Genomic DNA, 22,661 nt, shown 5'->3' with positions numbered 1-22,661 from the left:
AATTCTGTTTTTTGCTTTTGTTGCAAACGTTTTGCACCTACTGAATCAAGTAGTTTTGTAGAAGGTTATAACAATTGGAGAAATGTAAGTACAACTTTGCATAGACATGAGACTAGTTTAGCTCACATGAAAAATTTCTTAAAATGGAAGGAACTTGATAAAAATTTAAAAAACAAAACTACTATTGATTGCCAGACTCAAAGCATGTATGAAATGGAAAAGAAACATTGGACGAGTGTTTTAGAACGCTTGATTGAAATTATAAAATTCCTTGTTAGCCAAAATTTAGCTATTCGCAGATCATCTGATAAATTATATGAAAGGAATAACGGGAATTTTTTAAAATTAGTCGAACTGTTTGCGAAGTTTGATGTTTGCGAATTTTGGCTGGCTGATTTATGATTTATTGGTGCAAGGACAGCAAAAGCCTTTGATATGCCATATCAAAGGCTACAGCAGTACATAGGGTATTAATAAAATAAAATAAAATATTAAAGTGATTCCCATTCATGAAAGGCTATAGGCCTATAGTACATTAATACCATGAATGGGTTAAGGATTTTTTTTTCTATTTATTAACTTAATAATGTTTTGTATTTTTTATTTATTATTTTTACACAGTCCAGAAATCCTGGAACTTTTTCAAGCCACTTCAGGCTTCCAATAAGCAGGGTGAGGTCTCTAACTAGGTGATGAAATTCATCTTCCACCTGAACAGCAACAGAAATTTTTATAAAGAGATAAATTAGTAAATAATCTGTATGTGCAAAAAAAATTAAGTTAAGCAATGCAGTATCTACATATAAATAGAATTTATAATAAAATGTATTTGTATAAAGTTAAAAACATCATGCAATTTGTCAAAGTCTGATAACATCTGCCTGAGTGTATATGGCTCAGCCAGATAAGTAAAAATTTCATTCTTCTCTCACATGCACTGGCACTCCAACAGAATATGACAAATGGTGAGACGAACGTTGCATTTTTCACACATAGGTGGGTCATCAGCCCTCAGTAAATAAGAATGTAAAAGATGACGACCTATGCAGAAGCCTAGCAAGAACAACTTCCTCTCTTCTGTTTCTATGTTAAATAGCCTACCAATGCTAATTTCAGGCTTAATCTCATGCAATTTATTTTCCAGCTTCCTACTATGATGACTACCACTGGACAATTAGCTTTGATCTTATGAACTGTCTCTAGTCTGTATATGGTACTGTCAAGGAGTATGTTGATATACTTTTTTATCAAAAAAGTATATCAACATACTTTTTTGATTAAAGTATGTTGATATATATATAAAAGTATATATAAAGTAAAAAGTAAAAAAGTATATATATATATATATATATATATATATATATAAAAGTATATACTGAGCTGATCTAGCAGCTACAGTCTCATTTCTTTTAATTCCATTGTAGTTGGGAATCCAGCACAACCAAACATCAAAATGAAGGAGTCTTCATTTTGTACAACAGGTGTAACACCTCACACAGTATATAATGTCAATTATACACAGGAGAGGGGATAGCTTGTAAAGGACTCTGAGACTGTATAAATGATACACTTTTGGTAGGAATTTTCTTGTATATGCACAACTGCAAGCTGATCGGCATTATACAGTGACAACTCCATTGTATAAGTACTGCAATCAAGCAGGATCTGGTTGGAGATGGTAATCAGGAAACACAATAGCACAGCCAACAGAGGTCTTAAACAATCAGTATAGATGGGCAAGAAATCAGAGGCTGTTTTGCATGCAAAACAGCCCACTCTGATTACTCTGATAAACAATTGCAGGTAGACAGATGATGGATTTCTTTGAGACTTGAAAGTAACATGTGTTTCCCTGTATCAAGTTACTAGCATGATGATAGGTATCCTAGTGGAGGGGCTGCCACCTTACATTATTATTATTATTATCCAGGCCTCCATAGAGTCAAAAGACTCATTGTGAGAGGTCCTTCCTAAGAAACACAGTCTATCAAGACTCATCAAGGAGAGCCCCCCCCCCCGCTAAGAAACAGAAACTTGAATGAAAGAATATTAGAAGTGCGATTAAAATCAAATAAAGAAAATTTATTATCATTATAGCCGGAGATCTTAATGCCAGAATAGGAATGAAAAAAATTAATAATAATATAGAAAAATTTGGAGAACCAATAGTAAAAAAAATGGAGAGTGACTCATTGATTATATAATATATAATAATTTAAAAATAATGAATAGATTCTACAAAACATAAAAATATACATAAATATACACGGTGTGCAAAAGGACAAAAATCAATAATAGACTGCTTTATAGCAAATGAAAACCAGCAAACCTCTTCCTAGATGTTAAAGTCAGAAGAGGGCTAGAAATAGTAGGAGAGATGGAATGAGAGTGCTAGAAGAGGAGAGACAAAACAAGAAAGAGAGAGAGAGATATGGGAGTGCAAGAAGAGGAGAAAATGGAAACAGTAGGAGAGAGGAAATGAGAGAGGGGTATGGGAATGCTAGAAGAGGAGAAAATGAAAACAGCAAGAGGGAAGGAGAGAGAGGTATGGGAATACTAGAAGAGAGAATAGGAGCAGTAGAGGAGAGGGGATGAGAGAGACGTATGGGAATGAAAGAAGAGTAGAGAATGGAAACATAGGAGACAGGGAATGGTAAGAAGTATAATGTATGGGGACTCAATGATCCATGGTGTTCAAGATAGGATGCGTGAGGAGTGTTTCCCAGGAGGAACGACAGAAAGAGTGGCTATGGCAATTAAGAGAGGTGAAAGGGGTGAAAGAGGTGAAATGACTTGAGTGGTAATGTAAGTGAAAGAGGTGAAATGACTTGAGTGGTAATGTAAGTCGGGCAGCGAGAGATATTAGATTTTTGCTTGAGGCTGTATGGAAGAAGACAGAGAGAGGAAAGATAGTGTGCATGTTGCCTAGGTATGATAACGACGAATTGAGCAGAAGAGCAGTAATATTGAATGACATAATAGCTAGAATGTGTGACAAGAGAGGACTGGAATATGTGGATGCTTGGAGTGCATTTGAGGACAGAGAGGAATTGTATGTGAGAGACTGCTTACATTTGAATGAGGAAGGACATAAGCATCTGGAGAGATTGTTGTTCTGAATCAGTCAGTGTGTTCCAGGGAGGATGGTAGCAGGGGTGGCCTCTTGTGGGAATGGCTACGTGGGAGAAGGGGGACGGCATAAGGTAACACTGAGCCCAGTGGAGTCTAGAGGGAATAATGCTGGGTACAGAAATAACAGCATTTATATGCTTTATACTAATACCAGGAGTATCCGGAATAAGGGAGAGGAATTGGTGGCACAGATAGCATCAGGTTGGCCAAACAAAAATTATTGTGATCACTGAGACGTGGTTGACAGAAGAGTATATAATAACAGGAATAGAAGTCCCTGGGTACAACATTTTTCAGCAGGATAGGAAGGGAAAGCATGGTGGTGGAATACTGCTTATGATAAATTATGACCTATGTCCTCTAAGAGTGGAGGCTTTGGAACGCAGTGCCATTAATGATTTTGAAAGCATATTGTGTGAGGTAGACATGGACAAGACAGGATATTTAGTGGGGTGTTGCTATAGATCCAGAAGCACAGAGAGTGGGGATCAGGAGATGTTTAGACAGTTAAGTTTGGCAAGTGCAAGAAGAATGATTGTTATGGGAGATTTTAACTACTGTAGTATAAATTGAGGAGAGGAAGATGCATGTAGCAATAAGGGAATGGAATTTCTATAATTCTTGAGGACAAATTTCTTATGCAACATGTAATAGAGGGAACAAGAGGTTCAAGAGTTTTGGATTTGGTTATAGCATCAGAAGAGTTGATAATAACTGAGATGACATCTCTCCCATCACTTGGAGAGAGTGACCATATGGTTTTGACTTGGAAAATGAATAGACAAGCAGGAGTATCAAAGAGACAGGAACGTATGTGAAATTATAAGGCAGGTGATTATAATAGTCTAAGATGTCAACTTGGGGAAGTTTCATGGAGGGAGGAATTGGAAGGCCGGGATATGATTAATGCATGGGAAATTGTGAAAAAACATTTGTTAGCAGCAATGGTAAGTTGTATACCACGAGTGAAGAAGAGAACACAATTTGGAGTAAACTGGATGACAAACAATATTAAGCAGGAACTGCATGCGAAAAAGTGGGAATGGAAGAGATATAAGGAGACAGGTGAAGAGAAGATGCATGAAGAATATACGACGCAAGCCAGAAGAGTGACTAGTATGGTAAGGAAGGCAAAACTGGAATATGAGAGGAGATTAGCCCTAAGATCCAAAGGAAATCCTAGAGAATTTTTTAGCTATGTGGCCAGTAGGAGGAGAAATGACTGGATATCGTGGGATAAAAATGGAAATAGAGTGACTGATGCAGAGGACATAGTGGAATTGTTGAATGAACACTTTATTGGAGTATTTCATCCTGGAGGAGTCAGTTTTAATACTAGAGGGGCAGGGCAGGTTCAAGGTTTAGAGGTGCAGGAGGAGAGCGTGTTCCACGTGCTGAATACTCTGGATGTTAGTAAAGCTGTGGGACTTGATGGTATTTCACTACGAGTTTTGAGAGAATGTGCTTGTGAACTGACAGTGTGCCTTTGACCTAGCTTTTCAATGAAAGTCTGGCTGCAGGAAAGGTGCCCATGGAATGGAAGGAAGGTAAGATAGTGCCATTGCATAAGGGTGGTAGCAGACCGGAAGTGTCTAATTATAGGCCAGTTTGCGTGTCATCAGTAGATGTTAAGATCTTGGAGAAAATAGTGAAGGACCGTATACAGCATTGGGCAGATGAGGGTGGTGTTATTCATGAGAGTCAACATGGATTTGTGAAGGGGCACTCTTGTATTAGCAATATGCTAACCTTTTATAATAAAGCTACAAGAGCATTAGATGAGGGAAAGGCATATACTACCATTTTCTTAGACTTAGTGAAAGCATTTGACAGGGTGCCACATGATAAGCTGATATATAAGTTGCAGCACATGGGTCTGGATGTCAGATTGGTCAACTGGATTCAGGATTAGCTGTCTGATAGGTATCAAAGAGTTGTGTATGGTGGGACAGTTTCAAGGAGGCAAAGGGTTATAAGTGGGGTCCCTCAGGGCTCAGTGCTGGGATCTATATTGTTTAACCTTTATATCAATGACATTGTCAGTGGATTGCAAGGGGATATTCAGTTGATGATGCTAAGCTGGGAAGGATTATTAGTAATAGTGCAGATGTGGTAGCCCTGCAAGTGGATTTGAATAAGTTAGATAGCTGGGTAAAAGAATGGGGTGTTGGTTTAATGTAGCAAAATATAAGGTCTTGAGGTTTGAGAAACATCGATGGGAGGAGTTATATTAGAGGAAGTAGGGGAGACAAGAGATCTGGGGTTGATGATTGATATAAACCTGAAATTTAGGGGACATATTGCAAAGGTAACACAGAGGATTGCTGCAATAATGAGAAGGACACTGACCTGCAGAGATAAAAGGGTTATCATTCCATTGTATAAGACTCTGATCAGACTACACTTAGACTATTGTTCTCATATTTGGTCCTAAGGATTTGAAAAGAGAAATTAACTGCGGAAAGGGTACAAAGGTAGATAAAAAAGATGGTTTCAGGACTGTACCATGTTAGTTATGAGGATCGGCTGAGGGAATGTGGACTGCAGAGTTTCATGGATAGAAGAAGGAGAGGTGATATGATTGAGACTTTAAAACTGTTGAGAGGTGGTTACAGGGTTGACACTGGGGAGTTCTTTCACTTGGTTGAACAGCGGGAAGGAGTGATGACGAGAGGCCATCCCTGGAAGTTACGAAAGGAAACTGTGAGCAAGAGGGTGAGGAGTGGTTTCTTTGCATGGAGAGTGGTTGAACCATGGAATGCATTCCCTGATGGAGTGGTGAGAGTAAGAACGGTCAATGAGTTTAAGGAGCGGTATGATAGACTTTGTGTTTCTCATGGGGGACCTCCCCTCGATGAGCCTTGACAGACTTTGTGTTTCTTAGTATGGATCTCCCACGATGAGTCTTTTGACTTCATGGAGGCCTGAATAATAATAATAATAATAATAATAATAATAATAATAATCAACACAGATCACTATTTAATGCAGGCAAAACTAAGGTTTCCAACAAACTGATTACACAAAAATAAACGAACTAGAGAAACAAAATCTAATTACAAAGAAAGACTACTAAAATGATTCAAGTATAAGAAATTTATACCAACAGAGGATTAATAACTACTTAAAAAAAATAAAAGAAAACGAAGACACCGAGAAAGAATGGAATAATATAAAAGAAATTATTACATCAGCAGCATATGAAGGTCTAGGAACACACAAAAATATCATAAAAATAAAAAATTACATATATGGGACAATGAAATAAAAACAATAATTGAAAATAAAAAGCTGGCCTTTAAAAGATGGTTAAGTAGCAAAAATCAAGTAGATGAAATTGAATAAAAAAGGACTAGCAATAGCCAAAAAAGAAATCAGAAAGAAACACAGAGAAAGCTAGGAAAAATTTGTATCATATCTAGAAAATGACGTATACAAAATAAGACCCAATTTGCATAAAATACTAAACCACATGAATGCAGATATAAAAGAAACTACAAATGTAAATTATGAAATAGATGTAAAAGTATTCTTGGATTACTTCACAGATCTTCAAACAGATAATACCAACATAAAAAAAAAAAAAAAAAAAAAAAAATTACATCATACAAAATGCTTTAAATGATTTAATAACAATGATAGAATTAAAGGACAATCTAAGTAAAATAAAGAGTGGCAAATCAGCCGGAGAAAATGGGATAAACTCTGAACTGTATAAATTTGCTGGAAAAAAACTGCATCAGAGATTATTAAACTTTTTAATAAAATATATACAAATGGGCAAATACCAATAGACTGGAATACAAGATAATAATACCTATATTTTACTACATGCAATATTTAATATATACAAAGACAATAAATTAAAAAGAAAAATAAATGTAAAAATGTCTGAAAAGCAATCCATAAACCAAGGAGTAAGACAGGGATGTCCTCTGTCTCCAATGCTTTTCAATATTTATATTAATGAAATATTAATACAGTGGAACACCTTAGACAATCCAAAAATTTCCTGGAATAACAAAATAAATACACTATTATTTGCAGATGATCAGGTAATAATTTCAAATAAGGAAGACAATTTACAAAGAGCAATATATAATTTAAACATTATAGTAGAACAGTTTGGAATGAAAATATCCACAGATAAAACTAAAATAATGGGCATTTGGTGGACAAACTCCAGTTAGAAGTAAAATAGTTATTAATAATAAAATAATAGAACAGATAAATACTTGCAGTCATCTTTGGATGCGAAATATCATATGAAGGAGAAAAAGACATAAAATTAAAAACTTTAAAATTTTTACAGATTATAGGCCTGATAAATAGAACACTCAATCCAAATATAGTACAAAAAGAAATATGCTTGAAAATATATAATACTTTAGCAGAGCCCACATTATTATATGACAGTGAAATTTGGGCAATAAACAAACAAGATAAACAAAGAACAAAAACAGGTGAAATGAGATTTATGAGAAGAACTGCAAAATACACATTATTAGACCAAAAAAGTAATGAAGATATTTTAAAAGAACTAAAAACCAAAATCAACAGAAGAAAAACTAAGCAACCATAAACAAAAATAGATAGAATATGTAAACTGAATGGACAACACTGGATATCCTAAGCAAATAATAAAATATAAACCAAATGGAAAGAGAAAGCCGGGTAGACCTCAAAAAAGGATATTAGATGGATAATGAGACCAAAACAGACCAATGGTCTATATCCGTAATTAGCATTATGATCATGATGATGACAACTGATGGAGTATGAGACTTCTGTAGTTGACAAAGTGAGAGGTTGCAGGAGGGAGTACAAATGTATGTACAGGGATTACAGGAATGCTAGTATGTTTGGTACAGGTAATGTGATCAACATTTATAATTGTTCCATAATCTCTTTAACATGCATACCTAACGGACATATGGCAGTCTGACGTGTGATATTATTATTATTATCCCAAGACCCCATGGAGTCAAAGACTCATCTAGGAGATCCTTTTGTCATACACACAGCTCATCATACCGCACCATAAATACATTCAAATTCTCTGCAGACACCACACTCTCAGGCAAGACATTCCAATCATTCACAACTCTGTATGCAAAAAACCTGCTTCTCACTCCCCTACTCACACCCTCCTTATACAGCTTCGAGAGATGTCCTCTGGTTCTCCCACCGTTTGCTGTAAAACTTCTCCAACATTGATCCTATAACAATCCCTTACTAACTTGTAGGTCTCTATCATATCACCCTTCTAACCTCTATCCACTAGATTCTGTAAATTGCGTCTTATCAACCTTTTCTCATATTCGATATTCCAGAGATCAGAAACTACTTCAATCAGTCGCCTCTGGACCCTTTCCAACATCTCTTTGTCCTTGTGAAAACCAGGTGACCAAATCTGTGCACAGAGGTCCATGTGTGGCCTAATCAGTCTTATACAATGGAACAAGCATCTCCTTACTTCTACAAGTCAGTGTTATCCACATCATTCCGAGAATTCTTTGTGTTGTCCTCCCAATTTTGGCAATGTGACCCTAAATTTCAGATCCTTATCCACTATCACACTAAGATCTCTTATTTCCTCTGCCTCCAACAATATATCCCCACCAAGCATAAATTCTACATCCCATCTTTGTTTCCCAAATTTTAAAACCTTACATTTTGCAACATTGAACTCGCATCCCCATTTCCATGCCCATTCACTCAATTTATTCAAGTCTTCTTGTAAGACCACAACATCTTCTCTACTCTTCATAGTTCATCCCAACTTTGCATCATCTGTAAACAACTGAATATCCCAATCCAGAAGCTTTGCCAATATCATTAACATACAGATTAAACAACAATGGCCCTAAAACAGACCTCTGAGGCATATCCAACCCCATCTGCTCTAGTTTGACTATCAACTTATCATGTGGTAATCTATCAAAAACCTTTGCGAAATCAATGTATATACTACTGTGTATCTCTCTCTTCTGTCCAAGGAAAACATCACTTTATTGTAATAAGTAAGTAGATTACTAAAACATGATCTCCCTTTAGCAAATCCATGCTATCTATCAAAGATAATTCCATTGTTGTCAACCCAATTCTGAATCCTAGTTCTCACAAGCTTCTCCAACTATCATATAAATATAATAAATTTAGTTTAATCCTTTATCCAAGTGTGAGCAAACAAAGTTTGCGCCTGAAAGTATCTTCAGGACTGGGGTAAGGTGGTACAACACCAGGGCACTCCTTGCAAAGGTGGAGCAAGCTACCAACACGCCTATCTCAGTATCTCCCATAATGCAAAACACATCTCCTTGCGGATATGTCTAATGTTATGCATTAAGGGAAGGGCCACAACCCAGACTAGTTTCGACCTTTATTGAGGTCTCTTCAGTGGGAGCCAGGCCCAAGTGGAGATACCAAGCAGAAGCATTAGCAGGTCATCTCTACCTATAGGAGTTGCCAAATGGTGTGCCATTTTTTATCATATAATATCATAACCACAACACCTGGCACACAGATAGGCCGATAATTTGATGCCTGAGTTCTATAACCTCCCTTATGAAGTGGCACAATCTTGCCCTCTTTCCACTCCTTTGGAACTCGACCCAGTGCAAGACTCATATTAAAAAAAATGTCAAGGCAGATGTCAACTCCCTGGCTCATTCCTTCAGAATACGTGGTGATATATTATCAAGTCCCACAGCCTTATTAACATCAAGTTTACTGAATTTCTCATACACCTATTGCTTACTTGCAATCAGTTTCTCTTCACCATCATCAACTACTCTTGATCTCTCCATGATGTCACATTCACAAGAATGAAAAATCTTTATGAACTGCTCATTAAGTGTCTTCACTATATTTTCTGCAGTATTTGTCTTTATACCATTTTCTCCAATCAATGTCATCTTTTCATTGTTTTGTTGTTGTTTTTTAGATGGCTACATATTGAAAGAATCCCCTACGATTCTTTTTGGCTTCATTAGCTAACTGCTGCTCATACTTCACTTTTGCTACCCTTACAAACCAGGTCACCCTCCTTGCATGGTCTTTCTAATCCTCATGGAATTAGTTATTACCACTTCTTTTATGCTGCTTGCATAATGCCTTTTATCTCTGTATAGCATGCTTAATCTCTTCATCCATTTCACACCTATCTTATTTAACCTCTGATCCTTGAAATACATTTAGACATTACTTTTACTAGACAGTTCTTGAATATCCCCAAGCTGCATTGATCTCTTCTCCAGTTAACTCCTTGTTCATGCTACACCTGCAAGCTGTCTCCTGAGCTCCTCATAAGAACCAGCCTTGTAGTTCCACATATACTCTTTTCCAGTAGTGCAATTTAATCTTGGAGGGGCCGAGCACTCAAGATTTAATCTTGGGAAGAGAGCACTCATGATTTAATCTTCGGAGGGGCGAGTTGAGTAGACGATTTGAGAATGCACACTACATTGCATACAACCTATCACTGAGCATCTGCAGTAATTGCCAATACATGATGTGTGATCTCCTCTGGCCCGGCTTGGGCAAATGAAGTAGCGCCGGTCTGTAAGAGCACTACTTCATTCGCCCTGCATTCACAGCGGCCAGGATTCCCGAGAGTTATAGGGGTATTCCCACTTTATGTGACCGCTAATTCATAAGTAGTATAGAAATAGAAGACGCAACATAAATAAAAAAAAAAGAATTTTAATTAGGAAAAGATTTTTGAAAAATTTTCTAGTATTTTTTTCCCTTTTTCTTTTTTTTTGGGGGGGGGCATGGCCCCTTGGCCCCCCTCCCTGGGTGTGCCACTGCTCTTTTCTCACAGAGGTCCTCACACTGCTCACAACTACCCAGGTAATATTGAGCTTCCCAATTTATAGAAAAGAGTCCACACAGGACACTCTGGAAGAGACTTTATTATTAGGGTATAGTGAGTGACACAGCAGGTTCATTTGCTTAAACATAAAGACTTTAAGCGGGCGATGTGTGAAAGGCACCACTAGCTATTCATATACCCTGATGATGGATGAGATTCAACCATCACAGGGGATGTGAATCAACCAAAGCAAATTCTGCCTCGAAAAACTATAGACTCGAGACTCATCCAGCTTTGAATGTATAAGCACATGATAAAGACAAAGCAATGAAGATTGATCTGCACCAGATTCAATAAAGGATAGAATGTGAAGGAGATTCAGTGCTTTGCACTTTATCTTAGTTGACAAATGTGTGCAAGGAATGTAAGTTTTCTGTCATAGAAGAGTCCCAAAAAACGGCTTCTGTAGCTACTGGAATAACAGTTCATCCCATTCTTAATTCAGGATCTAAGTGAAAAGTGCATTTTCAGCAGAAGTGTACATGGACACTTTTTTTTCCTGCTGAAAACCTGCACCCATTACTAAGTGCCCATGGAGAGATGGATCAATTGCTTGCTGAAGTTGTCTTTCAATTGCCCTCATGTTATGATAGTGAGTGACAGTAAATTGTGAAGTTATCAACATATAGAGCATTGCCTGCAGTGGGAGACAACTGTTCAGTGATGAGTTAACTTTGATAGCAAAAAGTGCCACACTTAGGACAGAGCCTTGGGGAATCCTGTTCTTGATGATATGCTGAGATAACATACTTCCCATTCGAGCTTGGAAGACCTGGCTAGATAGAAAGTTTTTAATAAATACAGGAAGGTCTTCTGAGGTATGGGTTTTAGAGATCATTTAATATGCCATATCTTCAAACTGTGTTGTAAGTTTTTTCCATGTCAAATAACACTGAAACAAGATGTTCTTGTTTCAGCAATGCATCTCTTACACAAGTTTCTAGATGTACAAAATGGTCCAAAGTTGAGCGATGTATACAAAAACCATATTGTGTATTACAGAGAAGACCGTTCCTTTCTAAATATCAGAGAAGTCTGGCATTAACCATTTTCTCTAAAATATTATAAAAACTGTTAGCTGGTCAGAGCAATAGGTCAATAATTGTTTGCTTGTGTTGGATTCTTTCTTGCTTTTTGGAACATTGCTCAAGCCATTGTAGAAAAATTTATCTGCTCTTTCTCTTGTTGCTCTTTCAATATTAAAAAGTCACGCTGATATGAAGCTGTTGCTGAGATTCTGACAAAATGTTCTCCCAAAGTGTCTGCAATAGCATTGGCCCCAGCAACAACACATCCATTATGTTCCAAGATAGACAAATGGTGTGTTCTGTATCTACCTTTCATTTTCCAGGTATTATCCCATACAATTTTAGCACTAGTTGTTTGATTAATGAATGATGTGAACTGGATTGAAGATTGTTTTTGACTCAGATGTCTCACATAACATGCTTCGGTCTGAGCACGTTTAAAAGCTATTAATATCTAGTAAACTTACTAAGCCTTTACGCTGGAAGTAAAGGCTTAGAAGGTTAAAATAAAAAAATACCATATTATGTAAAAATTACCATATGTAAAAAATACCATACATTTCATAGAAAACATCAAAAACATCACAATTGTTCATACTTGCTAGCCTGGACATAGTAAACCTGTTCACCAATTTACCAAAGAACAGAAACCATACAACTATTACGCAACCTCTTCCTACCAGACACAGTGGATCTCTTTAAACACTGCACCAATAGTACATTTAAATTCTAAGATAAATATTTTGAACAGAAGTACTAGCATTGGGCCGTTGTTAGCTAACCTATTCATGGAGTGGTTAAAAAAAAAAAAGAAGCCTTTCAGTATCAAGGAATGCAGCCTAAAATTTGACGAAGACATGTAGACAATGTTTTCATCATCTTGCTTGGGTCTATTACCCAATTAGAAGATTTCATTACTTACCTCAACAACCTTCATCCTCAAATTAAATTCACTGATGAATCAGAGACAAACAGTCTTTACTGTTTTTGGATACACTAGTTGAGGTATCTGAACAAAACGCACTAAACTCCTCAGTCTATAGCAAGCCAACAGGATGTTACCTACATGCCACATCTCATCACCAGCTGGTGCAGTTCCTTTTTTCTATTTTTCTAAAATAGAAAAAAGGAACCAAGAGCTGAAATAACTGAATTCAATCCTACCAAAAAAATTGACACAATAGAACATTAATAATAATAAATAAATCCTACTTCAACTTCCAAAACAATCAGATGAACAAGAAAACCATGACTTTAAAGGAGCAGTGATTCTCCCATATATATATACAATTAGTTAAACAAAATAGTAAGGTTGCTTTACTAACAAAATATAAAGGTTGCCTTCTATCCAATCAACAAGATCTCTAAACAACCAAAACCTACTAAACTTCCACATTTGCCACTTCTAAGATGTAAACCACAACTGCAACTGGTCTCTACAAGATCAGTTGTAGTTGTGGTTTACACTACATAGGATAGGCAGATCTGGATAAGTATGCCAATCAGAACAATTTAAGGACATTGAGAATGAAAGAATGAAACAAGACACAAATTAGGACCAGCAGTACATGCAACTGAAACAAAACATCAAATAATATGGCAACAAACAAAAATACTCCACATTGAAAGCTCCTTTCAAAACATCAGCTGAAATGATGAAACATCCCCTACAATACAACAAAAAAACAAAGTCGATTTTACATCAAATATGTTCTTGTTAATTCATCACAACACACTCATATCTACCAATAGTATATCGCAGTTCATAAATGAGCAGCCAACGTAATAGCGAATGCAAGCTTTCCATTGTTATTCATGTTTCAAATCTTTTTACTCAAGTTGTTAACTATTATTACCTGTTTTCTAGTTTTTTTTAGTTTATTCATGTAATTATCCTGATGAAGTGAAACAAAAGAATTTCATGAAACTAGTTGAGAAAATAAAAAATCATTTCTTATTCTATATAATGCTTTATTTTTCTGGAAGGATACTGAAAAACATATTCTTAGCATGTCCTCTCTCCCCAGAAAAATATGCAAAGATAAAAACTTTGTATATTTTAGGATTTGGGTGCCTATGAAATATACCCCATGCTCCATATTGATCTTTTTTGGCTGCCTGGCAATCTGGTTTCTGCCATGGCTTTGGACAGAGTGGAAATCAAGATAAAGTTTTTGGAATTGAGGTTGTCACTATCTGGAGAATACAATCTGTGAACATACTTTACAGATTGTATTCCAGTCAGCCTAGTCCATTTTCCCCAGGGGTATCCATGTAGGAGAACAAGATTTCTGGAACAAGTGCAAATAACAAGAAAACGGTCACTTTTGTATATATTCTCTTCCACATCTTTCATGAGCAGTGCAAAAATGACAGGGAAGCAAATTTTAAGATCGTCTGCAATATGAGGAAGAAGGTACTCGCTCTATTATTAAGAAGGGAGAGGTCATAGCTGTCGAGAACTCACTTAATGATAAGACCTCATCCACTCGTGTTGGCATTATCCCACAGAGTGTTGTATCCATTAAAGTCACCCATGAGAGGTATGAGCTGAGGCAGTTGCAAGATTATCAAGTTTGATCTCATTTAACTCAACCTGGTGGTAAATAAATGGAACATACGGTAATAAGAAATTCCACAGATAGGCAAATCATTATCATTTCCAGAGCAGTATTAAGCTGAACATGTTGGAAAGAAGTATGACTGCACACTTAAACGTTACTTCACCATGGCAGGACTATCTCCAGTTCTGCCTTTGAATACAATAGAAATTCCTTAAGGTGGGTTCTCACAGGATTCTCAGCAAGTGAATTCTCATCGAATGGAACCACTTGTGGAGTTCTGAAGTGAGACTGTAGGAGATTGATGTGCTCAACAGAGAAGTACCAAGATCATAAAGTTCAAGTATGATGAAATTATCAGATGGTGGAATAGACATATGACATTTGAAATGCTGTTGACACCTTCTCAGCATAAGAGGATCTGAGGACAGGTGTGGTGGTGGCCAACTTCCTTTTTTGCATTCTGATATGATATGATATGTTCTGTTTTAATCTTTTGTGTTTCTTTATCATCTTTCACTTGACATGTATAGGAGTAAGCTGGATGATCTCCCTGACAGCTGACACATTTAGCTTTCTTTGTAGAGCAAGATTTATTATCATGATCTTTACTGCTACATCAAGCACAGGTAGGAGAGCCATGGCAGGAAGTTTAAGCATGTCCATATTTCTGATATTTAAAGCATCTGAGTGGATTAGGGATGTACAGTCTAATAGGACAGGTGAGATACCTTGCTTCTACAGATGATGGACGCTCAGGTGTATCAAAAGGAAGAACAATGTTCCTGATTTGAACCAGGTGACCATTCTACATATCAACATGCACACTCATATCTGTCACTCCCTGACTGATCTTGAAGCTCTGAAGATATCTCCTCATCAGGAACATTAAGGAGATCCCATTCTGATATCACTCCTCTACAAGAATTGAGTGTTTTATGTGGTGTTATTGTGATTGGAATAGCACCCATTGATGTTGCTCTCAGCAGTTTTTTAATGTTGCTGATACAATGTTTCCATAAGAATATATCACCTGAATGTAGTTTCTTAACTGTTTTGGAAGATCCTGCCAGTTCTAAATCCTTTTGAAGATGACATTTTCCCTATTGTCTTTTTACCTATTGTCTGTACTTGGATGATGAGAAACAGTGGTGCATTTATACTGGTATCACATCTTTGTTTCTTACTTCTCTTACCAAGTTTTTTCACTTGGTTATACTATAAATTAAAGATACCAAGAAACTGTATTCTTGATTTCATCCTTTATCCAAGTGTAAGCAAACAAAGTCTGCACATAAAGTAACTTTGTGACTGGGCTACTTGTATATAGAGGCTAATGACTTCACATCAATTGCCTTAGTGGTGTCCCATAATGCAAAGCACATATCCGTATAGACATGTATAATGCTATGCATTATGGGAAGGGCCACTATTCAGATCAGTTTCAACCTTTAGCTGAGTCTCATCAAAGGGAGCCAGACCCATAAGAGATACCAAGGTTGAAGTAATGCAGAAGTCATATATTTCCCATATACAAGTAGCCCAAAAGTGTCACACCTTATTACTAAAATACTCTGGATTAGAGATAGATGTTGAAAGTTTTTTCACTTGGTTATGTGGATCTCTAAGTACGCTTGGCATGGCATTGAATGTATGACTCACATTACATGGATAAGAAAAAGGGTGGAGAACAGAAACTTGAATCCCTGCTCTGGAGACCAAACATGGCACATATGTCACTGCAGGCCACCAATAAAGTTGGCAGTGGTGTTTCACTGAGTGATGAAAGTCATCTACCATCTAGTGGTCTGGTTAGCATTTCCTCCAACCAGGAAGGTATCCCTTTATAGAGGGAATACTCACTTGTTTTGCCAGAGCCCCTTTTGTGAAAACAGGCAACACCAAGAAAAATGAGGTTAACTTGAAGGGAGAAGCTGTATATTGTGCATTGCTTATTCATTAAAGGCCTGAATATATACAGCCATATCACTAACCTGGTTGGCTGAGTGGTTAGTGTATCTGCTCTCTAGCCAAAAGGCTGTGGGTTCGAATCCTGCCATGGGCATGGATGTTTGTGACTGTCTGTGAAAATACTAGTGGTGGTGGTTGGCAGCAGATGGTGGTGGTGTAGATGAAGGTAGTTGTGGTTGGTGGAGACAGAGAGTTGTAGAATAGATACCCTTCCTCGATGAGTCTTTGGACTCCCTGGAGGTGTTACATAATAATAATAATAATAATAATAATATCCCCTGCTGTAAAGGAGCGTCTGAATATTTTGATTAGATAGTGTACATGGTTTTATGCTTCTGCACTTCCTTTCATTTATTAATATCAAAAAAAAAACAAATTGTATCACCCCTTACTCACCCCTACTCTCCAAGCTAAACACCTATTTACATATTCCTGAGGAACATAACATAATTTTTCCTCATAACTTTTCCTTTGAATCATTGCCAGTTAAATGATATCACCATCATCCAATCAATAAAATATCATTAATGAGTAAGTTGAATGATAGTGCCTGAGAACAGAACTCAATGTCATGTCATGTCACTAGTTATTTTCTTTTCCAAAGGTTTTACACCATCATTCGGTTTGCTTGTATATTTCAGATAGCCATTCATCTTTTCACCTGGCTAATCTAATCTCTCTGTCTCTCTCTCAACCTGCACACCAATTTTTCATATTGCAATTTGTTAAATGTTTTCATAAAGTCTTAAAAAAGATTCACCACATAAAAGTCTCCCTTATGCAATATATTCATCACATTCTTCATAAAATGAAGTAGATTGCTAAAGCAAGCCTAGCTTCATGCTAATTGGTTCATAAAACTAGATTTTGAGAATCACAGAGAAAAACCTATACCTATTACACTAATTATATTCCTATCTCTCTCTCTCTCTCTCTCTCTAATACCTTAAACAAAACTGCAGATATAGTAAGCATAGCACTGTTTTGTCCTTCCACTCTTAGAACTCTCCATACCGCATGGCTCCTTAACCAACCAGCCAAGCACACAACTCTTTTGTACTTTTCCTAAAAATATACAGCAATATATCATCTAATACAACCCTTATTAGCATCTAGCCTAGTCAACACCCTTTGCATCTCTAGTTTATTCACTTTCAGTTTCTGTAATAATTGTCTTCTTCTGGTTGGTGTAAATCATCATTCATTCCAATTTGAAATACACAGACAAACTGCTCATTAACTATATGATCTGCAGTGGTCACTTTGCTCCATCACATCATGTGCATAATTGTCATCCAAATATGAAGTTGTTCATATTTGGATGACAATTTCCTCATAAATATCATTGTTTGTGTAGATGCAGAAAAATAATGGTTTGTGTAGGTGCAGAAACACCTACACAAACCATTATTCACACAATAGCTATCCTTAAATATATTCACCATTGGTAGCACTCAAAACTACCTCCTTCAATCCATTCCACTCATTCACCACTCTCCAAGCAAAGAACATTGTCTGCAAATCCTTACTAACTACACTCTCACACAACTTCCAGGGATGATCCCTTGTTCACCCCTACACCCTTAGTGTAGAAATAGACATGACAGAAACTTATAAGTTTCTATCATGTCTCCCTCTCCTCTGCCTGTCAACTCTGCTACCAACATACCTTCAATCTATCCTCATAAGGCGAATGGAGATTTTCATTGATCTCTCACCAAATCTCCTGATCTCTAAGAATTCCAGGTGACCGAATCATAAAATCTGTATACAGTAGTCAAAATGTGGCTAAATCATATTCTTATAGCTGGCCTGGTTGGCCAAGTGGTTAGCGTACCTGCTCTTCAGCCAAAAGGCTGCGGGTTCAAATCACACCATGGGCATGGATGTCTGTGAAAGCACTAGTGGTGGTAGATGACATTGGTGTTAGATGATGAAGGTTGGTGGAGTAGTGAGACAAAGAATTGTAGAGTTGATGCCCTCCCTCGATGAGTATTTGGACTCTCTGGAGGTGTGATATAATAAAAATTATTAATAATAATTATAAAGAGGGATAATATCCTCTCTATAATTACTTGTCAACGTATTCTTCAATATCCAAGTAACATTTTTAGATTTTGTTCCAAATTTTGTAATATGTCCTCTGAACTTCAAATCTCTGTCTACCACTGCCCCCAGATTCCTAGCCTCATCAATTTCTTGTAAACTAGTATCATCAATATGATATGGAGTGTGTAATCTTTTCATCAAGAAATGCATTATCTTACATTTTACAACACTGAAATGATAACCATTGTCCTTTGCTGACAATGCAAATTTATTTAAATCATCCTGTAAGATATCTACATCATTTTTATCAACTACTGGCCTCTCTAGTTTTGCATCATCAGCAAACAACTAAATATTCCCATTCAAATCTTCTGCTATATCTTTAATATGCAAATTAACGAGCAGTGATAATAGTACAGAGCTCAAGGACACTCTAATAGTCACCCTCATTCACCTTGATTCCATTCCACCATAGCCTTTGATGTCTATCATTCAATCACCTCCCTATCCATGCCACCAGTCTCAATATCCATTCCCATTTGCTCCAACTCATATAATGGATTATATTCATAATTTTGTATTCATATTCATAATGCAGTATTCTGTCAAATACCCTTGCAAAGTCCAACAGTATCATGGTGTAGCCATTTCCTTTGTCCAATTCTGCTGTCACTTTATTATAAAATGTGAAAAAATCATTAAAGCAGGACTTACTTTTTACAAAACTGTGCTGTCCCTATAGAGTATCATATTTCAATCCACCCATTCCTGAATTTTACCTTTAGCCAACTTTTCCAATACTTTAACCACTACTCTAGAGATACTAACTGATCTATAATTTGCTAAACTTAACTGTAATAAAAGTAGTAATATTAATAAACCTTACTTGATAATCTGATTCTGAGCATATTCGGCAAGCAAGCTGAGTGGGCCACAGAAAATTAAAATTGCAGCCATCACAAGTGCCATCTGGGCATGAATGAGGTGGAGATATGAGGTTTGTGTCCTTCACATTTTTGTTGCATCTTAAAGTAATAGTAGTGGTGCGGCCAGTTTTACAAGCAGTTGTTGCCCTAAAGAATATAAATAAATAAAATAGTATGATTCTTTAACACACTTAAAAAAGAAGGAAATGAAGCTACAATTGTTAACTTTAAATAGCATGTTGATAATAACACTAACAGTAAATAAACTCAGTAGCATTAAATAAATGGACAGCTAACAAGGCTCTAGTTATATGCCACCATAGCTAGAATCTTGACAGTTCTTCAACTGTCCAAGTGCAATGCAATTATTACAATGCAACAATATCAACTGCTTAAAGTACAGCTGCACATTATCTTGATATATGGCACATAAGCAACATTCATAGTGCATCCTGATGGACCACAGTGCATAGATTTGGTTATCTACATATTGTAGATGGTTAAAGATAATGAAAATAAATCAGAGATGAGTACTAAGTGTTGGGACTACAGAATGTTATCTACAAGCAGAAGGATGGAGTGAGAGTTTAAGGTTTTTGATGGATGGATAGGAGGAGAACAGGTAATATGACTGAGACAAAAGTTTGTACAAATTTCATGTTAGATGAATGCAGGTAAACCTGTTTGCAAAGAAAGCAAGTGATGGGAGAATAACAGGTAATCCAGGGAAACTGCACAAGGATGTTATGATCAAGGAACTTGTATGAAAAGTGATGAGGAAAATTATGAATGCAGCAATGTTGAATGAGTTTGGGTATTGCAGATATTTGGATTGCTAGGATGGACCATGATATACTATGTGGATCCACAGAGGATTGCTGATCAGTAGAAATAAGTATAAATATTATTATTATTATTAAGAGAGACCTCCAGGGAGTCAGGGACTCATCGATGGAGGCCACATACTACACACACCAGCTATCATACTTATTCTTGAATTCATTCACACTGCCTGTACAATCCAATGGCAATCCATTCCAATCAAGCACAATCCTATGAGAGAAAAATCTAGTCCCCAGCCCATTCTTAGCAGCATTTATTCTCAGCTTCCAAGGATGCTCTCTTGTTCTTTCCCCACCCTCTATAAAATGAAAAATTTCATCAACCGAAATCATGTATGACCCTTTCAGAAGTTTGTAAGTCTCAATCATATTACCTCTCTTTCTCCTAGTCTCTGAAGTTTACAAATTCTCAATCTGTCTTCATAATCAGTATTCAACACTGTTGAATTCCCATTAATATAATACTCCGTCTTCCTTTATTTTGATCTTTATTGAGGTGTCATTTGCATTATTTCAACCTGATGCCAAAGTTGAATTAATGCAGAAGTCATATATTTTCCATATATATATACAAGTAGGAAAGAGGTGTATCACCTTATTATTAAAATACTCTGGATCAGAGATAGTCATAGAAAGTTTTCACTTATTTCCAATGGTCAAAATCGAAATTTCAACCTCAATAACTGTCAAAACTGGTCTGGGTAGTGACTCTTCCCATTATGCATAACAATATACATTTCTGAAAGTAAGTGTGCTCTGCATTATCTGATACTAAGGTAACTGATGTAAAGTCAACAACCACTGTATAAAAGTAGCCTACTTGTGAAGATACTACATGCACAAACTTCGTGTTTACACATGGGTAGAGGATTAAACAAGAATATAATTTCTTGGCAAGCATGATTTACTTTGTCGGCATCGTCTGGTAGCATCCTCTAGCTAGAAGGTTGCAGCAGATGACCAGCTCTTCTCCATTTCTCTCTGTCTGTCGACTCCGTCATTCTTAAACCAGTCCATTCCACGATGTCATTGAACCACTCTCTAGTTGGTCTTCCATGTCTTCTCATCTCCCTCAACTTTCCCTTGTAATATAGTTCTTGTCAGGTGCCCCGAAGAACCTCTCCAAAGATGTCCTGCAAATCTGGTCTTTCTTTGTATAATATTCTTGAGCAGTGTTCTTTCCATCCCAACTCTTCTTAAAACTTCTTGATTTGATATTCTCTCTGTACATATAATCTTTTCCATCTTTCTATAACACCACATTTCCAATGCATTAATTCTTTCCATATCTCTCTTTCTGAGTGTCCATGACTCACTTCCATAACTTGCAATACTCCAAACTGCTGCTTTAACTATTCCAATTCTAACACCTATTTTAATATTCTTGTTTATTAAAATTCTCTTCATTTCCATAAATGCCGATTTAGCTTTTCCTATTCTATTTCTAATGTCCAACTGTGAAGTTACTTTCTCTGAGATCCAGCTACCTAAATATTGAAATCTTTCCACTTCTTCTAAAATCTTTCCTCCACATCTTATCTTTACATTATCTCCTATTTTTCTTTCCATTATCATTATCTTGGTCTTCTTTGTGTTAATCCTTAGTCTGTACTCTTTACAGGAGTTTTCAATTCTTTGAACAATTTGTTAATCCATTTTCACTTTCTGCCATCACCACTACATCATCTGCATATCTTAAGTTATTAATGAGTCTTTCATTTATTTTTATTCCTTCTTCTACATCCTCAAGTGCCTCTCTAAGCATCTGTTAACTATAAAGGTTAAACAACACATACTGACGCTGTTTGTGACCAATATAATCTCTTTAAAATTTCCAACTCATAAGAGTCAATATCAATATTTTCTAGAATGTCAAAAAGCCTTTTATGTTTCACTATATCAAATGCCTTTTCAAAATCTAGAAATCCCCAAAACAACTTTCCACCATTGTTTAGTGTTTTCTCCCCAATAATTCTTAGACAAGTTATATCCTCTCTAGTTCCTCTGTTGGTTTGGAATCCAAACTGTTCCCCATTCATTTCTTTTTCTATTTTATTCTTAATTCTCTCTAAAATTATTTGTGCCAAAATTTTTGCTGTGTGAGTTATAAGACTTATTGTTCTAAATTGTTACAGTCTAAAACTCCCGTCTTTTTTGGAATGGGGATAAAAATTGATCTTCTAAACTCCTCTGGTAATTCTTGTCCCTCATAAATTCCGTTAATAATTTGCCATAACACTTCCATACCTTTTTCACCTATATTCCTTATAAGGTCT

The 22,661-nt window shown here is 36.4% G+C and overlaps 1 protein-coding gene across 1 annotated transcript in view; it reads right to left on the bottom strand.

Moving 5' to 3' along the window:
- LOC150108410 (endosome/lysosome-associated apoptosis and autophagy regulator family member 2-like) overlaps positions 1 to 22,661 on the bottom strand; it is a 477,226-nt gene that overhangs the window by 34,001 nt on the left and 420,564 nt on the right. The window contains exon 15 of the mRNA XM_090390460.1: positions 19,504 to 19,690. Coding sequence (XP_090246586.1) covers positions 19,504 to 19,690 — 187 coding nt within the window. The remainder of the gene's footprint in view (positions 1 to 19,503; positions 19,691 to 22,661) is intronic.

Source organism: Typopeltis vanoorti, chromosome 3 (assembly GCF_054136105.1).
Source record: "Typopeltis vanoorti isolate ZY-2024b chromosome 3, IOZ_Tvanoo_1.0, whole genome shotgun sequence".
Taxonomy (NCBI): Eukaryota; Metazoa; Arthropoda; class Arachnida; order Uropygi; family Thelyphonidae; genus Typopeltis; species Typopeltis vanoorti.
This window is presented reverse-complemented; position numbering and strand designations above follow the sequence as displayed.